Below are 19156 nucleotides of genomic sequence, written 5' to 3' on the forward strand. Positions count from 1 at the left end.
CCCTGAATGGCTGATAACAGGGGAGCAATAGACTGTATTCTCTGTCCTACAGTCATCCTCTCCCCTGAAATGGCTGATAACAGGGAGCAATAGACTGTATTCTCCTGTCCTACAGTCATCCTCTCCCCTGAAATGGCTGATAACAGGGAGCAATAGACTGTATTCTCCTGTCCTACAGTCATCCTCTCCCCTGAAATGGCTGATAACAGGGCAATAGACTGTATTCTCCTGTCCTACAGTCATCCTCTCCCCTGAAATGGCTGATAACAGGGGCAATAGACTGTATTCTCCTGTCCTACAGTCATCCTCTCCCCTGAAATGGCTGATAACAGGGGCAATAGACTGTATTCTCCTGTCCTACAGTCATCCTCTCCCCTGAAATGGCTGATAACAGGGGCAATAGACTGTATTCTCCTGTCCTACAGTCATCCTCTCCCCTGAAATGGCTGATAACAGGGGCAATAGACTGTATTCTCCTGTCCTACAGTCATCCTCTCCCCTGAAATGGCTGATAACAGGGCAATAGACTGTATTCTCCTGTCCTACAGTCATCCTCTCCCCTGAAATGGCTGATAACAGGGGCAATAGACTGTATTCTCCTGTCCTACAGTCATCCTCTCCCCTGAAATGGCTGATAACAGGGGCAATAGACTGTATTCTCCTGTCCTACAGTCATCCTCTCCCCTGAAATGGCTGATAACAGGGGGCAATAGACTGTATTCTCCTGTCCTACAGTCATCCTCTCCCCTGAAATGGCTGATAACAGGGAGCAATAGACTTGTATTCTCCTGTCCTACAGTCATCCTCTCCCCTGAAATGGCTGATAACAGGGGGCAATAGACTTGTATTCTCTGTCCTACAGTCATCCTCCTCCCCTGAAATGGCTGATAACAGGGAGCAATAGACTGTATTCTCCTGTCCTACAGTCATCCCTCCTCCCCTGAAATGGCTGATAACAGGGGGCAATAGACTGTATTCTCCTGTCTACAGTCATCCTCTCCCTGAAATGGCTGATAACAGGGGGCAATAGACTGTATTCTCCTGTTCTACAGTCATCCTCTCCCCTGAAATGGCTGATAACAGGGAGCAATAGACTGTATTCTCCTGTCCTACAGTCATCCTCTCCCTGAAATGGCTGATAACAGGGGGCAATAGACTGTATTCTCCTGTCCTACAGTCATCCTCTCCCCTGAAATGGCTGATAACAGGGGCAATAGACTGTATTCTCCTGTCCTACAGTCATCCTCTCCCCTGAAATGGCTGATAACAGGGGGCAATAGACTGTATTCTCCTGTCCTACAGTCATCCTCTCCCCTGAAATGGCTGATAACAGGGGGCAATAGACTGTATTCTCCTGTCCTACAGTCGTCCTCTCCCCTGAAATGGCTGATAACAGGGAGCAATAGATTGTATTCTCCTGTCCTACAGTCATCCTCTCCCCTGAAATGGCTGATAACAGGGAGCAATAGACTGTATTCTCCTGTCCTACAGTCATCCTCTCCCCTGAAATAGCTGATAACAGGAGGCAATAGACTGTATTCTCCAGTCCTACAGTCATCCTCCCCCCTGAAATGGCTGATAACAGGGGGCAATAGACTGTATTCTCCTGTCCTACAGTCATCCTCCCCCCTGAAATGGCTGATAACAGGGGGCAATAGACTGTATTCTCCTGTCCTACAGTCATCCTCTCCCCTGAAATGTCTGATAACAGGGGGCAAATAGACTGTATTTTCCTGTCCTACAGTCATCCTCTCCCCTGAAATGGCTGATAACAGGGGGCAATAGATTGTATTCTCCTATCCTACAGTCATCCTCTCCCCTGAGATGGCTGATAACAGGGGGCAATAGATTGTATTCTCCTATCCTACAGTCATCCTCTCCCCTGAGATGGCTGATAACAGGGGGCAATAGACTGTATTCTCCTGTCCTACAGTCATCCTCTCCCCTGAAATGGCTGATAACAGGGAGCAATAGACTGTATTCTCCTGTCCTACAGTCACCCTCTGCCCTGAAATGGCTGATAACAGGGGGCAATAGACTGTATTCTCCTGTCCTACAGTCATCCTCTCCCCTGAAATGGCTGATAACGGGGCAATAGAATGTATTCTCCTGTCCTACAGTCATCCTCTCTCCTGAAATGGCTGATAACAGGGGGCAATAGACTGTATTCTCCTGTCCTACAGTCATCCTCTCCCCTGAAATGGCTGATAACAGGGGGCAATAGACTGTATTTTCCTGTCCTACAGTCATCCTCTCCCTGAAATGGCTGATAACAGGGGGCAATAGACTGTATTCTCCTGTCCTACAGTCATCCTCTCCCCTGAAATGGCTGATAACAGGGAGCAATAGATTGTATTTACGAGTCCTTTAGTTAGTATCTCGTCTCAGGAATATTGGGCCCATAACTCCCATCTTCCACTGCTCCAGGAGGGTAGTTGTGTAACCTGCGGATCAGCTCGGAGCTGCTGCTGTTCTGACGCCGTTATCCTCATCTCTGGAATCTCATTCGAAAGAAGGAAACTTTAATATTCCCAAAATTTTTATGAATTTAAAAAAATGTGGTTTCCATTGCAGTGTAGGAGGCGCCACTGAGACCCGAGGCACCATGACTCCCAGAAAGCTGGGGAACTAATCGGATGTTGTAACCTTCATGTATCACTGGGACTGGGGTGTATGGGTATACTGGTACCAGCACCCGCTGTGACCCTTAGGGTTGGTTCCTGCGTGTTTATTGTGAACGTTTAATGCAAAACCTGTAAAAGGAAAACCTGCTGTGCGGCCAATGTGAATGGGGGCCTACAAAAACTCCTCGACAGAACATGCTGTAGGATGTAATTCTCTCCACCATGCTGCACCCTTCCACACCTCTCTTGCTCTCTGATCTGCCACTGCGTCGCAGCCTCCCCTTCTGATCTTAGAGGCTATCCTCGTGCTGCTCCTGTGCTCCGGAATTCTCTCCAAGCAAAATGTGATGCTTGTAAAACTCTTAAAGGGGTATTCCCACGTTAGTCAATTATGGCACATCTACGGGAATGTGCGGCCTGTGTGGGGCATTACTGAGAGGGGCACCGCTGGCACAGGTTCCAGCCGCACTATTGGCCGGCAGTGTTCTCTGGGCCCCTGTGTGGTGCGGTCACCTGTAGATTCTATCACTGGATGACTGTGACCCTTTGTAGGAAAGGCTTCTGCCGGATGGTACATCGTACTCGGATGCAGTGCCATATGGGGGTGGGGTTGCAGTGAGCGCAGCTCTGAGGGGGCTCCAACTTCTGCTGTATCAATCGGTAGCAGGGGACTGATGAGGAGCCGAGTCACTGCAAACCTAACATGGATGAAATCAGATCTAAGCACCCGACGTGAACCGCGGCGCCGTCCTGCTACTTTATCTTGATTTTCTTGATTCTGCTGGTGTGGGGCGATAGCTGAAAACCATGGGGACTGTGTCCAGGACTGCAGGACCGGCAATACCCAGTCCTGGTTTATCTTCTAGTTGGTTCATTGGGACATTTATGGAGCTCGCCAGGCGTGTCTGCTTCGTCTGTCGGTCTTTTGCCTCACAGCACTTCATAAATTACTAGACGTAGTATTAGTCCGCCCTCTGGTGGTTCTTTGTCAGTACGACAGGTTCCTATTCACTAAGACTGGTCTAATTATTATGTGCATGAGAATGTCACGCAAGTGAACTAAAATTAGGCGCACATCTCCATGAAAGGGCATCTTCTTAGGCAAAATGCGGAGCAACTGACCACTCGAAACATGTCTGCCAGCGCTGGGGCGGAGTAGACATTAGACTGTTTTTGTGACCAAATCAGGCGCACCTCCATAAATAGGTCAGAAAACAGGCAAAAAAGTTATAAAACTTCTCAATTAGTCTAAAAAATCAAAACAGCCGAACAAGGAGTAAATGCCCCCAAAACGAGTCAGTTTTCAGTAGTAAATGAGACAATTTTTTTTTCTAAAACAGCATTTTTACGCCTAAAAACAGCGCCAGACTTTACAGTAAATGCCCCAGTGACTTGAAACAGAGAAAGAAGAGCAGACATTTCCAACCTCTAGAATGTTTCCATTTACTGACAAGTAGCAGAGATCTCGGAAATAGCGAGGAGTTAAGGGGCAGAAGCGCTAATCCTGATTTAGTAAACTTGTTGCAGAATTTTTTCTACGTTTAATCAAATCTGAACGTATCCACAGTCTAAGAGTTTTCTGGCGTGGAAAAATCGACATTTTTGGTCAGCTCTGCTAGTTTCACGACAGATTTAGAAAGTTGAAGCTCATACGTGAAATCATAGCGTGAGATTGCAGAGGCCACGCCCGACATGAAGACGCGACTAAAACACCCTTGCTGTACAGAGAAGTGGTGTAAAAGAACCAAAAAATTGCTACTTTTTTATTGCCACTTTTCTTGGAGTTTGATTCTTGGAGCTACAGATGATAATCTGTAGAAATAAGCCTGAAACGTCAGAGCGGCTGCGGAGTGTGAACAGGGACCGGCTCCAGTCATGTCCATGGCAGTGACCCCAATGTCTGCTGTGATCAGCAAGGAAAATCCTGGTAAAATGTGATCCAAGCTGTAGGAGGAGAGCAGGGGAGGCGTCACAATCACACCTTCCCATCCTCCACATCAATCTGTGAGACACTAAGCAAACTCCACTCAACCCTGGGACTGGAGACTGCGCACATCTCACCTACCCTGCACAGGGCTAGAACCGGCGGCCCTGGGGACAAGAGGCGGTGGCTTCATCCCTGAGCCACGTGAGGAGCCAGCAGCAGATGAGCTCTGCCCTGATACACTGTGTGTTACCATTCACTAGCAGCAAGCAGAGATCTAGGAGATGGTGAAGCATTGAAGTCATCAGGAACATGGTTATTAGTAAACTGTCTGTGTCGCTTCTTTCTAGGCGCCTCCATTTTTGTGAAAAATTAACTCTTAATTTATGCAAATAATTGGTCGGCCCCTCCTCGACGCTGCGCTGGCGCCCTTTGCACCCAATTTATGAAATGTTAAATTTGACACCAGTTATTTATTTATTTTTACAGCACCCCCTACTGGAGCGGAGTTTTCAACTTTTTGGAGTGCACCTAATTAACATAACTGTCCACGCCCCCCCCCCCCCCCAACCACTATTGAAAACAAGTGAGCGGTAAAAAAAAAGCATAATATCACAAAACCCTAATCTGCGACCTTACTGAAGGCAGGATTCTGCAGCGCCGTGTACGATACGGATGCAGGCGGATCTGCAAAAAAATACAAGTTCTATTACTTCTGGATTGCGGTCCGCATCCGTGAGGCGGTGCACAAACAGCTGTTTGCGGGCTGCAATACGGGCTACGGCACCAGTCATGTGCATGAGCCCTAAATGTCCAGACTTCTATACTGAATCCTCCCTCGCTGCATCTGTAAAAGGGGGAGGAAGGGGAATGATTAATCTGCCTACAACCACCACTAGGGGGAGCAGAGAGCACATGGATATGCAGCCAGTAATGAACCATATTACATGTGCAGGTCTGTGAACCGTGAGCTCCACCTGGTGGCAACTACAGGTAACAGCAATGATTGTGTCATGGAAAAGAGAACAGTTCTCAGTGCTGAGCCCCTCCAGTACGGTAAGTACGTGTGTGCCGCTGTATGTGGCTTCCAGGGTATGTCAACTGGCACAACTTATTATGGAAATTCTGATTTGTTACATTATCTGTACTCAGAGTTATCACTGTGTTATCTGTGGTGTTACATAGGACTGCAGGTAACATCTACTGCATTATCTGTACTCAGAGAGCTATCACTGTGTTATCTGTGGTGTTACATAGGACTGCAAGAGACATCTACTGCATTATCTATACTCAGAGAGCTATCACTGTGTTATCTGTGGTGTTACATAGGACTGCAGGTGACATCTACTACATTAACTGTACTCGGAGAGCTATCACTGTGTTATCTGTGGTGTTACATAGGACTGCAGGTAACATCTACTACATCATCTATACTCAGAGAGCTATCACTGTGTTATCTGTGGTGTTACATAGGACTGCAAGAGACATCTACTGCATTATCTATACTCAGAGAGCTATCACTGTGTTATCTGTGGTGTTACATAGGACTGCAGGTGACATCTACTACATTAACTGTACTCGGAGAGCTATCACTGTGTTATCTGTGGTGTTACATAGGACTGCAAGAGACATCTACTGCATTATCTGTACTCAGAGAGCTATCACTGTGTTATATGTGGTGTTACAGAGGACTGCAGGTGACATCTACTACATTATCTGTACTCAGAGAGCTATCACTGTGTTATATGTGGTGTTACATAGGACTGCAAGTGACATCTACTACATGATCTGTACTCGGAGAGTTATCACTGTGTTATACGTGGTGTTACATAGGACTGCAGGAGACATCTATTGCATTATCTATACTCAGAGAGCTATCACTGTGTTATATGTGGTGTTACATAGGACTGCAAGTGACATCTACTGCATGATCTGTACTCAGAGAGTTATCACTGTGTTATATGTGGTGTTACATAGGACTGCAGGTGACATCTACTGCATGATCTGTACTCAGAGAGTTATCACTGTGTTATATATGGTGTTACATAGGACTGCAGGTGACATCTACTACATGATCTGTACTCGGAGAGTTATCACATAACCCCTACAAACCCCACAAACCACCGCAGCTTGGTTTGGGGTTTCGCCGTGCTCCACCCACCCTGGACCCAAGGCCGGGCTCCAGCTTCCAGTGGGTGAACCTCTCCTTAGTCCAGAGAGCGAAACAGGGACAGGAGCAGCTCTTACAAGAGCTAGGGATTATACTCTGGAGAGTATAATGATTATAGCAATCCCCAGAGTGTAGCTCTCCAATCCCCAAACATGAGCCCGGACTTCAAGAAGGGTAAAACGTGTATAATGTATATGGGGCGCGGGGTCACGTGTGTAATGTATATGGGGCGCAGGGTCACGTGTGTAATGTATATGGGGCGCAGGGTCACGTGTATAATGTATATGGGGCGCAGGGTCACGTGTACAATGTATATGGGGCGCAGGGTCACGTGTACAATGTATATGGGGCGCAGGGTCACGTGTATAATGTATATGGGGCGCAGGGTCACGTGTATAATGTATATGGGGCGCAGGGTCACGTGTATAATGTGTATGGGGCGCAGGGTCACGTGTAAAATGTATATGGGGCGCAGGGTCACGTGTGTAATGTATATGGGGCGCAGGGTCACGTGTATAATGTATATGGGGCGCAGGGTCACGTGTACAATGTATATAGGGCGCAGGGTCACGTGTATAATGTATATGGGGCGCAGGGTCACGTGTACAATGTATATGGGGCGCAGGGTCACGTGTACAATGTATATGGGGCGCAGGGTCACGTGTATAATGTATATGGGGCGCAGGGTCACGTGTATAATGTATATGGGGCGCAGGGTCACGTGTATAATGTGTATGGGGCGCAGGGTCACGTGTACAATGTATATGGGGCGCAGGGTCAAGTGTGTAATGTATATGGGGCGCAGGGTCACGTGTGTAATGTATATGGGGCGCAGGGTCACGTGTGTAATGTATATGGGGCGCAGGGTCACGTGTATAATGTATATGGGGCGCAGGGTCACGTGTATAATGTATATGGGGCGCAGGGTCACGTGTATAATGTATATGGGGAGCAGGGTCACGTGTATAATGTATATGGGGCGCAGGGTCAGGTGTGTAATGTATATGGGGCGCAGGGTCACGTGTGTAATGTATATGGGGCGCAGGGTCACGTGTATAATGTATATGGGGCGCAGGGTCACGTGTGTAATGTATATGGGGCGCAGGGTCACGTGTGTAATGTATATGGGGCGCAGGGTCACGTGTATAATGTATGTGGGGCGCAGGGTCACGTGTGTAATGTATATGGGGCGCAGGGTCACGCGTGTAATGTATATGGGGCGCAGGGTCACGTGTGTAATGTATATGGGGCGCAGGGTCACGCGTGTAATGTATATGGGGCGCAGGGTCACGTGTGTAATGTATATGGGGCGCAGGGTCACGTGTGTAATGTATATGGGGAGCAGGGTCACGTGTGTAATGTATATAGGGCGCAGGGTCACGTGTATAATGTATATGGGGCGCAGGGTCACGTGTGTAATGTACCATTTTCGGGTGGGAACAGGAGGCGCGTGAAGTGGGGCGGGCCGGAGCCGGACTCCTCCCTCTCATGTGACTAATCACATGACATGCGCCGTCAGCAGTCACCACGTGACCTCATAGATGACGGACACTCTGCTCCGGCAGGTGGCGCTGCCCTGACGTCACACATGGAGGAAGATAAAAACCGCCAAGCTCTGTTCACATGGGTGAGTGTGCGGTACCGCCGTGTGTGGGATCCGAGAAAGCGGCCGCTGCGTGATTGTAGAGGGAATACAGCGCAGTCAGCAAGCGGAGTGTGTGCCTGGGAGCCCCGCTTCACTGACCCCAATGTTCCTGCTCTGTCTCCTCCATCCAGTTTATCAGGGTCTGGAGTCGCCTCTTCATTCAGCTCATTTTGTCCCATAAAGCAATGACGGCTGCGTTTTTTCTCTGCACAGACTTGTGGCTTCAGAAGTTAAGGAGACTTTGCTGCAGTGAATTGTAAGACCCCCGAAGTCTGAAACCCCCAGTCAGCGGCGGACAGCTCCTGTTGTTGTGCAGTAAGCGGCAAGCGGCTCCTGTGGTGGTACTGTGTGAAGTCAGTGGCGGACGGCTCCAGAGTCCTTAGTACCAGGTGCAGTCAGCGGTGGGAAGTTCCTGTGGTGGTACCGGGTGCATTCAGTGGCGGACAGCTCCTGTGATTGTACCGTGTGCAGTGAGTGGTGGGTCACGTGGCTCCTGCGGTTGTACAGTGTGCAGTCAGTGGCGGGTGGCTCCTGCGGTTGTCCCGTGTGCAGTCAGTGGTGGGCGGTTGTCCCGTGTGCAGTCAGTGGTGGGCGGTTGTCCCGTGTGCAGTCGGTGGCGGGCGGCCCCTGCGGTTGTGGCGGGCGGCCCCTGCGGTTGTCCCGTGTGCAGTCGGTGGCGGGCGGCCCCTGCGGTTGTCCCGTGTGCAGTCGGTGGCGGGCGGCCCCTGCGGTTGTCCCGTGTGCAGTCGGTGGCGGGCGGCCCATGCGGTTGTCCCGTGTGCAGTCGGTGGCGAGCGGGCGGCCTCTGCGGTTGTCCCGTGTGCAGTCGGTGGCGAGCGGGCGGCCCCTGCGGTTGTCCCGTGTGCAGTCGGTGGCGAGCGGGCGGCTCCTGCGGTTGTCCCGTGTGCAGTCGGTGGCGGGCGGGCCCCTGCGGTTGTCCCGTGTGCAGTCGGAGGCGGGCGGGCCCCTGCGGTTGTCCCGTGTGCAGTCGGTGGCGGGCGGGCCCCTGCGGTTGTCCCGTGTGCAGTCGGTGGCGGGCGGGCCCCTGCGGTTGTCCCGTGTGCAGTCGGTGGCGGGCGGCCCCTGCGGTTGTCCCGTGTGCAGTCGGTGGCGGCTCCTGCGGTGGAGTTTCTCTGCCTGCACTTGTCATAATTCTGGATTGACCCTTTGTTGTCCTGACTCTAGCCGCGGGGGGTAGAGTTCCACTTTCCGACCTCCCAGTCTGATTCTTTTCTTCCAGGGCTCGAACAGTTACGGTCAGCTGGGGCTGGGCAGCACAGACGACGCCAGAGCTCCTCGGCAAGTGCCAGGCTTGGGGGAGACGTGTGGCATCCTGAAGAGCCTCACTGCTGGCGGGGGGCATTCTGCTGCTGTTACAGGTACACGTCTGTGTCATAGATGAGGCGGTTACTGCGTCCGTCGTCCGCTGACGCCATGTGTGATGCCAGTGACGCCTCGCCGGCAGGAAGGAATGCGCTCCGGCACAGGGAGACTTTCGGTAACGTTCTCCTGTTTCTTTCTCCCAGATTGTGGGAAGTTGTACGTTTGTGGTCAGAACAAGAGTGGTCAGCTGGGGCTGGGGCACTGCCAGGACCTCGCCCGCCTCACCCTGTGTACTGCCATTTTGGACCTGTGCGTTGCCAAGGTTTCCTGTGGCTGGGACTTCTCCCTCATCTTGACAGGTATTGTGGCGGCCATGTCTCATTCAGACTGCTGGAGTCCCCGGTGAGCAGCCATCTTCTGTGCTGGACATCGTCTCTCTGGATCTGTTTTTTTTTTTTTTTAGGAGCCACGTGGGCGGTGCTACCGCTCCCTGTCCACGTGAGCACGCAAAGTTGCCGTGGCTCCGCCCACATGACTCCTAAGCATGTAAAACATTTGTGGCGACCGGTACAGAGGGGCAAGACGGCGCCTACTCCTCCGAACCGCTGTGAGAGTTTTCTCATGACACCTTGCACTTCATGACCATGCTAGTCTTTATGTTTCACCTTTATTTATAAAAAAATAACTAAATTTACCCAAAATGTAGAAAAATTGGCTAATTTAAAATTCTCTGCTATGAAGAGAGCGATGCCACATAGTAGTCCTCACTTTACATTCCCCATTTGTCCACTTTATGTTGGCGGCATTTTGTAAATATTCTTTATTGGAACAAATAAAATTAAAAAGTTCATATTTATCACAGGCCTTTACCTGCATCCACGCTTTTCGGACTGTTTTTAGTAAGGACTATGTACAGTCTGAAAGGCGTAGACGCTGTCCATGGGGATAACGGCCTGTGATGCAGATTACATTATTCTTTTGCAAGTAGGCCGGCACGCCCCCGCACGTGTTAGATAAAAGATTGTTTATTGGTAAACAATCAATAATACAATTGGATTAAAATAGACATGAGTGTGAAAGAATAAACATTTTTTAAAATACTATACTGAACACCTAAAAATAAAATACAATACACCGCCTACAATGTAACAGTATAGTGCACTATACATCCTCTGTATACAAGTAGCTCCTGCAGATATATCCTGTAAACATGCTCCTAGGTATATACACATCACACCACAAGCCGTAATCCGTGTCCAGGGGCGTAGCTCATCGGCCCTGGTGCAAGAGTTCAGCTTGGGCCCCCTACTTTGTGGCAAGGGACAAGGAAACACATAGCCTTCGTGCCACCTGAGGCAAAAAATTGAAGCAGCACCCCCCCCCCCCCCCCTTCAATCCAAATTCTTGATGTAACCCCGTCCCTCCAGCCAGAGGTGTAACTTGACCAGCATGTACTTTCTATAATACCGGTGTCTCTTATATGGCACAAGGGTCTTTGGGCCCAGTCCTCTGCACCCCCTATAGCTACGCCCCTGTCCGTATCTATATGGTCACTTGAAGATGGTATATCAAATATATGTCATGTGATTGCGCCAAAGGTTTCCAGTAATATAGATAAATGCAGATCAAAAGGCTTTGTTAATAGTTCAATGTATAAGACCTGCTGTTACCGTCAGTTTGTTGGTGTCAGTTCACCATTTCTTTTAATAGATGTTCGCTGTATTATATATATACGGTATATATTATATCAAAGCCAAGGGGGGCACTGAAAACAATAGTACAACAAGGGGGGCCAGCGGCTGTCAAACCGTAAATGAAAAAGGAAATTCCACGGGTTTATTTCACCAGATGCAACGTTCCGGTTCTCCCTCTGGAACCTTTCTCGAACAGTGACAAATTCATGCCCCAAATAACATATGTTTTATAGCACACACGTGATTATTGGATAATTAAAACAAAAATATAAGTACAAGTACAAAAATATAAAAAGTGCATGATTATAATATTACAAAATACATATAAAACAGTGTATAATATAATACATATAATGTGTCTACATTCATACATGAAATATCCAAAATGTACAAAATCACAGAATTCATAAGTGATCCTTAATTCATTAATTACAAACAAATGTGAATAACCCCTGGTTTGTGATTAAAAACATAATTGATGTGTGGGGGGGTGAATACCGTACCTGTCAGCATAGAAACACCATCAGACACAGCACCTGTCAGAAGGAGGTGCAGTCACGTGACACGACGTCACATGATGCATCCTGATCACACGGCCGCTTCCATCCACAGCCTCGCTCTGCTGCTTGGCCTCAAGCACATGATAATAGTCACGAGATCACGTGACCGTGTATTATTCAGCTATAATAGCCGTAGTAAGAAAAAATATTAATTGAAAATTAATCCCTCTTTTTCATTCACTACTCAGTTACAAATAAATAATGTAAAACAATAAGTATACTAATAAACGAGTGCCCGCCCGCCTCCGGGATAGTCCCCCAACAATCCACAAACATCGGCAGAATTCGTGGATGGCTGGACATTGCAGCATCAATAAGAGTAACCAATCCCCAGAGGAAGTTTGGCCCCAAATCAAACACTAAATAATATAATTCGGGGCCACACGTTTGGGTGTCTTTTTAATGACATTCCAAATATGGAACATAATAATGTATTACTTACGGGTGAACTATCCAAGGGGCCTTGTGTTGATTAGATAAACTATGGCAGAAACCGTCCTGCCCCCACAGCACCGGACTACCATATAATGAGGACATTCCATGGCAGGCAACCCCGCTAAGGGTGCCATCCAAGACTATCCTCAAACAGTGAAAGGTAAGATTTTAAAAAAACTCAGCGAGGACTGTCCTGCAACTGTGGTACATAAAAGGCCGCCACCAAGAGACTGTTCAGGTCAGGCTCCTCACCATATCTACGGCAAGAGGATCCTTCCCAGGCAAATATCCATCCAGCACATCACTCTCACGTCATCGTGGCCCAACAGAAGTCCCTCCACAAGTAGAGAGTAAAAATGTGTATATTAACTATTAATAAAGGCATCTCGACGTATAACGGCCTGTAACAAGAAAAGAGTAACGATAAACAAAAAAAGTAACATGAGTAAAAAAAAAATAGGGGGGGGGGGGGATTCAATAGTTGAGATGATACAATCTAGGTGTGTGCTGGTTCATGCTGATATCTAGGCTTCTTCCTCCACACACCAGCAATTTACACTAAAAACAAAGGGAAAAATATTAGTATTGTAGTTTTAGTTTGCACCACATTCAAGAAGAGACAGAAATCTGACGCATCTCTGTCTGTGGGGGAAGTTATATAAGAATACCCGTTCAGAGTGGCGATCCAATACATCTCACGTTTTTTCAAGGACACATCAATTATGTTTTTAATCACAAACCAGGGGTTTGAATGAATTACGGATCACTTATGAGTACTGTGATTTTGTACATTTAATTATTTTCACATTTTGGATATTTCATGTATGAATGTAGACACATTATATGTATTATATTATACACTGTTTTATATGTGTTTTGTAATATTATGATCATGCACTTTTTATATTTTTGTACTTGATTGTTTTAATTATCCAATAATCACATGTGTGGTATAAATATATGTAATTTGCGCCATGAATTTGTCACTGCTTGAGAAAGGTTCCAGAGGGAGAACCGGAACGTTGCATCTGGTGAAATAAACCCGTGGAATTTCCTTTTTCATATATAATATATATATTTTCTCACTGTACACATTTGTAGGTGTGCTTTTTTTTTGCTAACAGTCCCCTAGAACTTGTGTAGGAATATATTTATTTATATCCATCTGTGAGAAGGGGTTAATGCCGACTGTCCTAGGGCTAGAGAATTTTATTAACGGATTATGTTTTGCTTGCTAGATGGCGGGCATCTGTTATCTTTTGGATCCAATGCCTATGGGCAGCTGGGAAACACCCAACAGAAGACGAGTTCAGTTCCTAAACTAATTCAGGTGTGTATTGTACGTGGGACCGCTGTGTGAGGAGACGCAGAGTCCGGGCTGAGAGCTGCCAGGAGGGAATCCTCTGCAGACAGATGCAGTCTTATCTCTGCACTATGGTCACTGCGCGCACACAGGTGGCAGAGACTCTTCACAGAAAGTCTTATGGGTATTTGTACAGATGAGACTTTCTTTGGGTGGAGCGCTGTTTTAGGACGGCCTGCTCTGTTCAGTCCCATTAGTCCTGGTGGGCGGCAGAGACTCAAGACTTGCAGATTGCGCTGATGCTCCAGATCACCGTAGTGGGCTCCCGCTATAACAGGGCAGAGGAATCGGGGATCACTTAACTCCTTAGATGCAATGTCAGTAGTGATGGTGACATCTAGGCAGTTGGAGGGAGAGGCTTAGCCACCATCAGCCGTGGCGGCAGCGGGTCTAACAAATGCCCCGGGATCAAAAAGATTGGCGACCTTTATGATAAGCAGCTTTTCATCTCCTTTACCAAATACAGTGTTCCTGCAAATACGTCAATTCCTATCGGGATTAACCCTTCCCACTTATCATGTCCCTTCCAAAATACTTGTCCTGTTAATGGATTTCTCAGTCTAAAGCTTTATCTTTAAGCTGCTCGATTCTGGTTGAGCCGTTAAACCGTGCGCTCACCCCTCTGCTTCAGAAATGGGGGAAAGATTTGGACACATCTGAGGAAAGTTCGATAAAAATACTTTACAGATGGTATGTGAGCCCTCCCAGGCTTTCTAGAATCTACCCACCTTCTGCATCTAATTGTTGATGTTCCTCCCCTGAAGCGGGTATGCTTCGCATTTGGTGGAGGTGCCTATAAATTAGTTAGTAAATCGCCCCCCATCTCACTGACTCCCACCCAAGCTTTTCTGCATTTGGACTTTGCTTGCTTTCCTGGACTGGATCGCGCAGGGCTAGGGCTTTTTTGTTGATATTTTTACCCTTCTAGACAGAGGCTTCCGCCTAGCAGTGACATCACCGGCACTGATGGGTGGGCTTTAGCGTATAAAAGCCCGCCCATTAGTGCCAGTGACGTCACCGGGCTCCCTGCTAAGTGGAAGCCTCTGCCTAGAGCCCAGTACGTCACCGGATCTCCAGAAAAAGCCTTTGCCCTGCACAATTTAGAAATGTCAGAGAGGCTGTCTGGGTGAAAGTGGGGATCTGTCCGGGTTCAGAGCTGAAGCACTTTAAGCCACATTCTTATTATAGTAAGATAAGGACTGAGCTTTGAGTGTTTATTTTTAATAAAGTGCAATTGAAAAATAGATTTTTAGCTCCAAATAAGGCTACTTTCACACTTGCGTTCAGAGCGGATCCGTCTGGTGTCTGCACAGACGGATCCGCTCCTATAATGCAGACGATGGGATCCGTCCGCATTATAGTTTAGAAAAAATTCTAAGTGTGAAAGTAGCCGCAGACGGATCCATCCAGACTTTACATTGAAAGTCAATGGGGGACGGATCTGTTTGAAAATGACGTTGACACAGTATGGCTTAATTTTCTAACGGATCCATCCCCATTGACTTACATTGTAAGTCTGGACGGATCCGTTTGCCTCCGCACGGCCAGGCGAACACCCGAACGCTGCAAGCTGTGTTCGGGTGTCCGCCTGCTGAGCGGAGCGGAGGCTGAACGCTGCCAGACTGATGCATTCTGAGCGGATCCGCGTCCACTCAGAATGCATTAGTGCTGGACGGAAGCGTTTGGGGCAAATGGAACTCTCAAGCGGAGCCCCGAACGCTAGGGTGAAAGTAGCCTAAGTACAATGCAACAAAAAATTCCCCCATAGGTGCACATAGCCTTTTAGAGTAAAAAACAAAAGGTAGAAAATGCAGCGTGTGATGGGAAGGGCCGGATGTTGGTGTTCTCCAGCGTGGGCTGTTCTTCCCTGTGCCTGGAGAGTCAGAGGGGGGGTGTTGGGGTAATTGAACCAACCAATCAGAGCTTTGCTTTCAAATTTGCATGATTTGGAGTGAGGGCCCCTCGGTGTAGGATGGCCCCCGCCCAGCCTGGACTCTTGCTGGCTCTACCTGCATCCTCCTACATGCAGATTTTGTCTCTTTTTCTAGAATGTTCCTGAGAGGATTGTGGACGTCGCTGCTGGTTTACGACACTCGTTGGCTGTTACAGGTCAGAATCGGATGACGTGTGAACGGGGGCGGCAGTGGTCATACGATGGAATGAGTCCGTCACTATGGCGCCAGGAAATGCTAATTGATGTGATTAAAGCCACAATTCCCGTCCACGATGCGGCGGTAATTGAAACGAGAGCGCCTAGGCCTGTGCACCCTCAGAGAGCGCGGGAAGGAAATTCAAATAATAATCTGTCAGGGCGGGGGCGCTGGGGGTTTAGACACCAGCCTCAGGGGCATTCACCTCATCATAACAAATGGCGGATCCATGGAACGCCGGCACTGGCCACGTGCAGCCCACGTTTTCCTCTTTCACACGTCCCTCCCTACATTAGAAATACGTATATTGTCTGCTTAACGGACTAGAATAAGACGCGTTCTACTCTATTGTAACGAATGAGACCCAGGGCCACGTGGACCCCTTCAGCTACGTGTGGCCCCAAATAAAGAAAGGCCCATTTATTTCTGTACTTATTTGACTTATTTTTGCAGAAAGTGGACAGACATTACAATGGGGCTCTGGACTGGCATCGCAGGCAAAGAGATTCTGCCAGGGGGGATCAATCCTTGGTTTCTACACAGCTCGGGAGCCTTGCCCAGTGCCAGGTAATATCTGTATTCTGAAGGCAAAGCACCGGGGGCTCTCTTACTCCTCCTGTCCACGGCACTTCTCCTTACTGATTATTTTTTTTTTTTTTATGATTTCATTTTGCTAATTTTGGGCTAAAAATTATTATTTTAATTGGCCTTTATTAAAGGGGTTCTGCACCTTCATTTAACTGATGATCTATCCTCTGGAGAGATCATCAGCTTCTGATCGGCGGGGGTCCGGCACCCGGGACCCCCGCCGATCAGCTGTCTGAGAAGGCAGCGTTGCTCCAGCAGCGCCGCTGCCTTCTCACTGTTTACCGCCGGGCCGCCCGCCCACTGACGTCACGACTTGTATCAACTACAGTGGGCTTGGCTAAGCTCTGTTCACTTGAATGGAGCTTAGCTGCGCCCACTCTAGTTGATACAAGTCGTGACGTCAGTGGGCGGGCGGCCCGGCGGTAAACAGTGAGAAGGCCGCGGCGCTGCTGGAGCGCCGCTGCCTTCTCAAACAGCTGATCGGCGGGGGTCCCGGGTGCCGGACCCCCGCCGATCAGAAGCTGATGATCTATCCAGAGGATAGATCATCAGTTAAATAAAAGTGCAGAACCCCTTTAAAAATATTGAGCCGTTGTGTCACAAAGGGTTAACTGTCTAGCTGTGTGACTGGTACTGAAACACGTATTGAAGCCACATTCTTCTCGGTAACACGAGAACTGAGCTGTAATGAGGGTTTATAAGGGCACAGATAAGGAGCCGTCAGCTGAGCTGCCGGATGGAACAGAGTGAAAATTCAGATCCTGCTACTAGAGAAAGTCAAGGCAGCACAAAGGCTCAAAGTAGTTCAAATTTTCTAATAAACAACCAATTAAAAAAATCTGTACAACGCAATAATAAAAAAATTGCCCCCAAAGGTGTCAAAAGCCTTTAAAAGGGGTCGTCTCACTTCGGCATATGTTATCATGTAGGTAACGTTAATACCAGGCACTTCCTAATGTATTGTGATTCTCCATATTGCCTGCTTTGCTGGCTGGATTCATTTTTCATCACATTATTCACTTTTCGTTACGACCACCCTGTAATCCAGCAGCAGTGGTCGTGCTTGCACACTATAGGAAAAAGCCAGGACAGTGGGAGTGCGCATAGTCCAGCACTTTTTCCTATATTGCACAAGCACGACCACCACTGCTGGGTTACAGAGTGGTTGTAGCAATGCAAACGAGCCATATAATGTGATGGCAAAACGAATCCAGCCAGCAAAGGAAGCAATATGGAGAATCGCAATACATTAGGAAGTGCCTGGTACTAACTTTACCTACACGATAAATGCCGTTTGCTGGAGTCTGACAACTCCTCTAAGTCTTGTCTGGGTATAAACTGGGTGTCGGGCATCCTCCTAGTGGTCCGACTCTTCGCCCACACATGCCTCTGTATTTCACATCTCTGCTATCATTATGGGCCGATCTTTCATCAGTCTTGTCTGCCCGGACGAAGGCTTGTGCTTTATGAGCCGGCACAGTAGGCAGCCTGGTGCAGGGAGACCTCTTCTATTAGAGGTCCTACCCGCGTGGTTGCATTGGAGGGAACCAAGATGTGGGGCCAGACGTGTATTGAGAAAGAAGTGAGGGCCCACAAGACTAGCAGGTGAAGGGTTAGGGTGCTGCGGTGGTGCTAATATTTAACCCCTTAAAGATACAGCTCATGTTGGTTTATTGATCAGATCGGAACATTTGTGAGAAATACCAGTGTAACATAGTACCATGGTTTGTGAGGCTGAAAACGCCTGCACATTGATCCAGAGGAAGGAAAAGAAAAAACTGAGGTAATAACCGATTTATCTCATTTAATGGGAAAAAAATTCCTTCCCGACTCCAATTGGGTATCAGAATAACTTCCTGGTTCAACGACCCCTCTCTAGTAGCTATAACCTGTAATATTATTACACTCCAGAAATACTTCCAGACCTTCAACTGTCCCATAGTCTCGCCGCTCTTACCGTAAAGAGTCCAGAGTCTCGCCGCTCTTACCGTAAAGAGTCCAGAGTCTCGCCGCTCTTACCGTTCATACAATTTGCGCACTTTTTGGATCAGAGAATATATATGACACATGGAGGGTACTACACGTTTCGGAGTGTGATTGCTCTTTTTACTCGCGCCCCCATAAACAATATTCTAAGATAGACTTGATCATTGTTGACAAATGGTCTCTACAAAAAATATCTTTTAGCATCCATATCATGGTCCGCTCATGCCCCAATCTCGTTTCAAATCTCGGAGCAATTTAATTAACCCCCTTATTCTCCTTTTGAGGCCCAATGAGTATTACTTATCTTTACCTTCTACTCAATCTCAAGTTAATGAAGTCCTTCATGAATACTTTGAGTTTAACTGTACCCCTGATATCCAACCGACCATGATTTGGTGCGCCCACAAGGCCTACACATGAGGTCATTTTATTCGTAGCTCAGCTTTTTATAAAAAAACAAAAAACCCAGAGGCGTCTTCGCACCGAACAATTATGTACGTCTATAGCTTTGCATCCCTCCTAGGTCACATTTAACCAACTTGAAGATTTATGTTTCGCACTTTACCAACTATATGATTGCGTTTTATATTTTGTTTAATACTCTGTGTAATAGTTTACAAGTTTTTCCTTGTAATGTAGTGGGTTAGAGATAGTACCCATCCCCCATTGTGCTGATAAGAACAGATTCCTGAGT

The 19156-nt window shown here is 47.8% G+C and overlaps 1 protein-coding gene across 1 annotated transcript in view; it reads left to right on the top strand.

The window, feature by feature from the left end:
* The first annotated feature begins 8218 nt into the window (after positions 1-8218).
* The window catches only part of SERGEF (secretion regulating guanine nucleotide exchange factor), a 31532-nt gene continuing 20594 nt past the window's right edge, over positions 8219-19156 (top strand). Inside the window, exons 1-6 of the mRNA XM_044270139.1 lie at positions 8219-8345; positions 9604-9742; positions 9890-10045; positions 13614-13705; positions 15787-15847; positions 16342-16455. Of these exons, the coding sequence (XP_044126074.1) occupies positions 8226-8345; positions 9604-9742; positions 9890-10045; positions 13614-13705; positions 15787-15847; positions 16342-16455 (682 nt within the window). The 5' untranslated portion in view covers positions 8219-8225. The remainder of the gene's footprint in view (positions 8346-9603; positions 9743-9889; positions 10046-13613; positions 13706-15786; positions 15848-16341; positions 16456-19156) is intronic.

This window comes from Bufo gargarizans, chromosome 10, assembly GCF_014858855.1.
Source record: "Bufo gargarizans isolate SCDJY-AF-19 chromosome 10, ASM1485885v1, whole genome shotgun sequence".
NCBI classification, from domain to species: domain Eukaryota; kingdom Metazoa; phylum Chordata; class Amphibia; order Anura; family Bufonidae; genus Bufo; species Bufo gargarizans.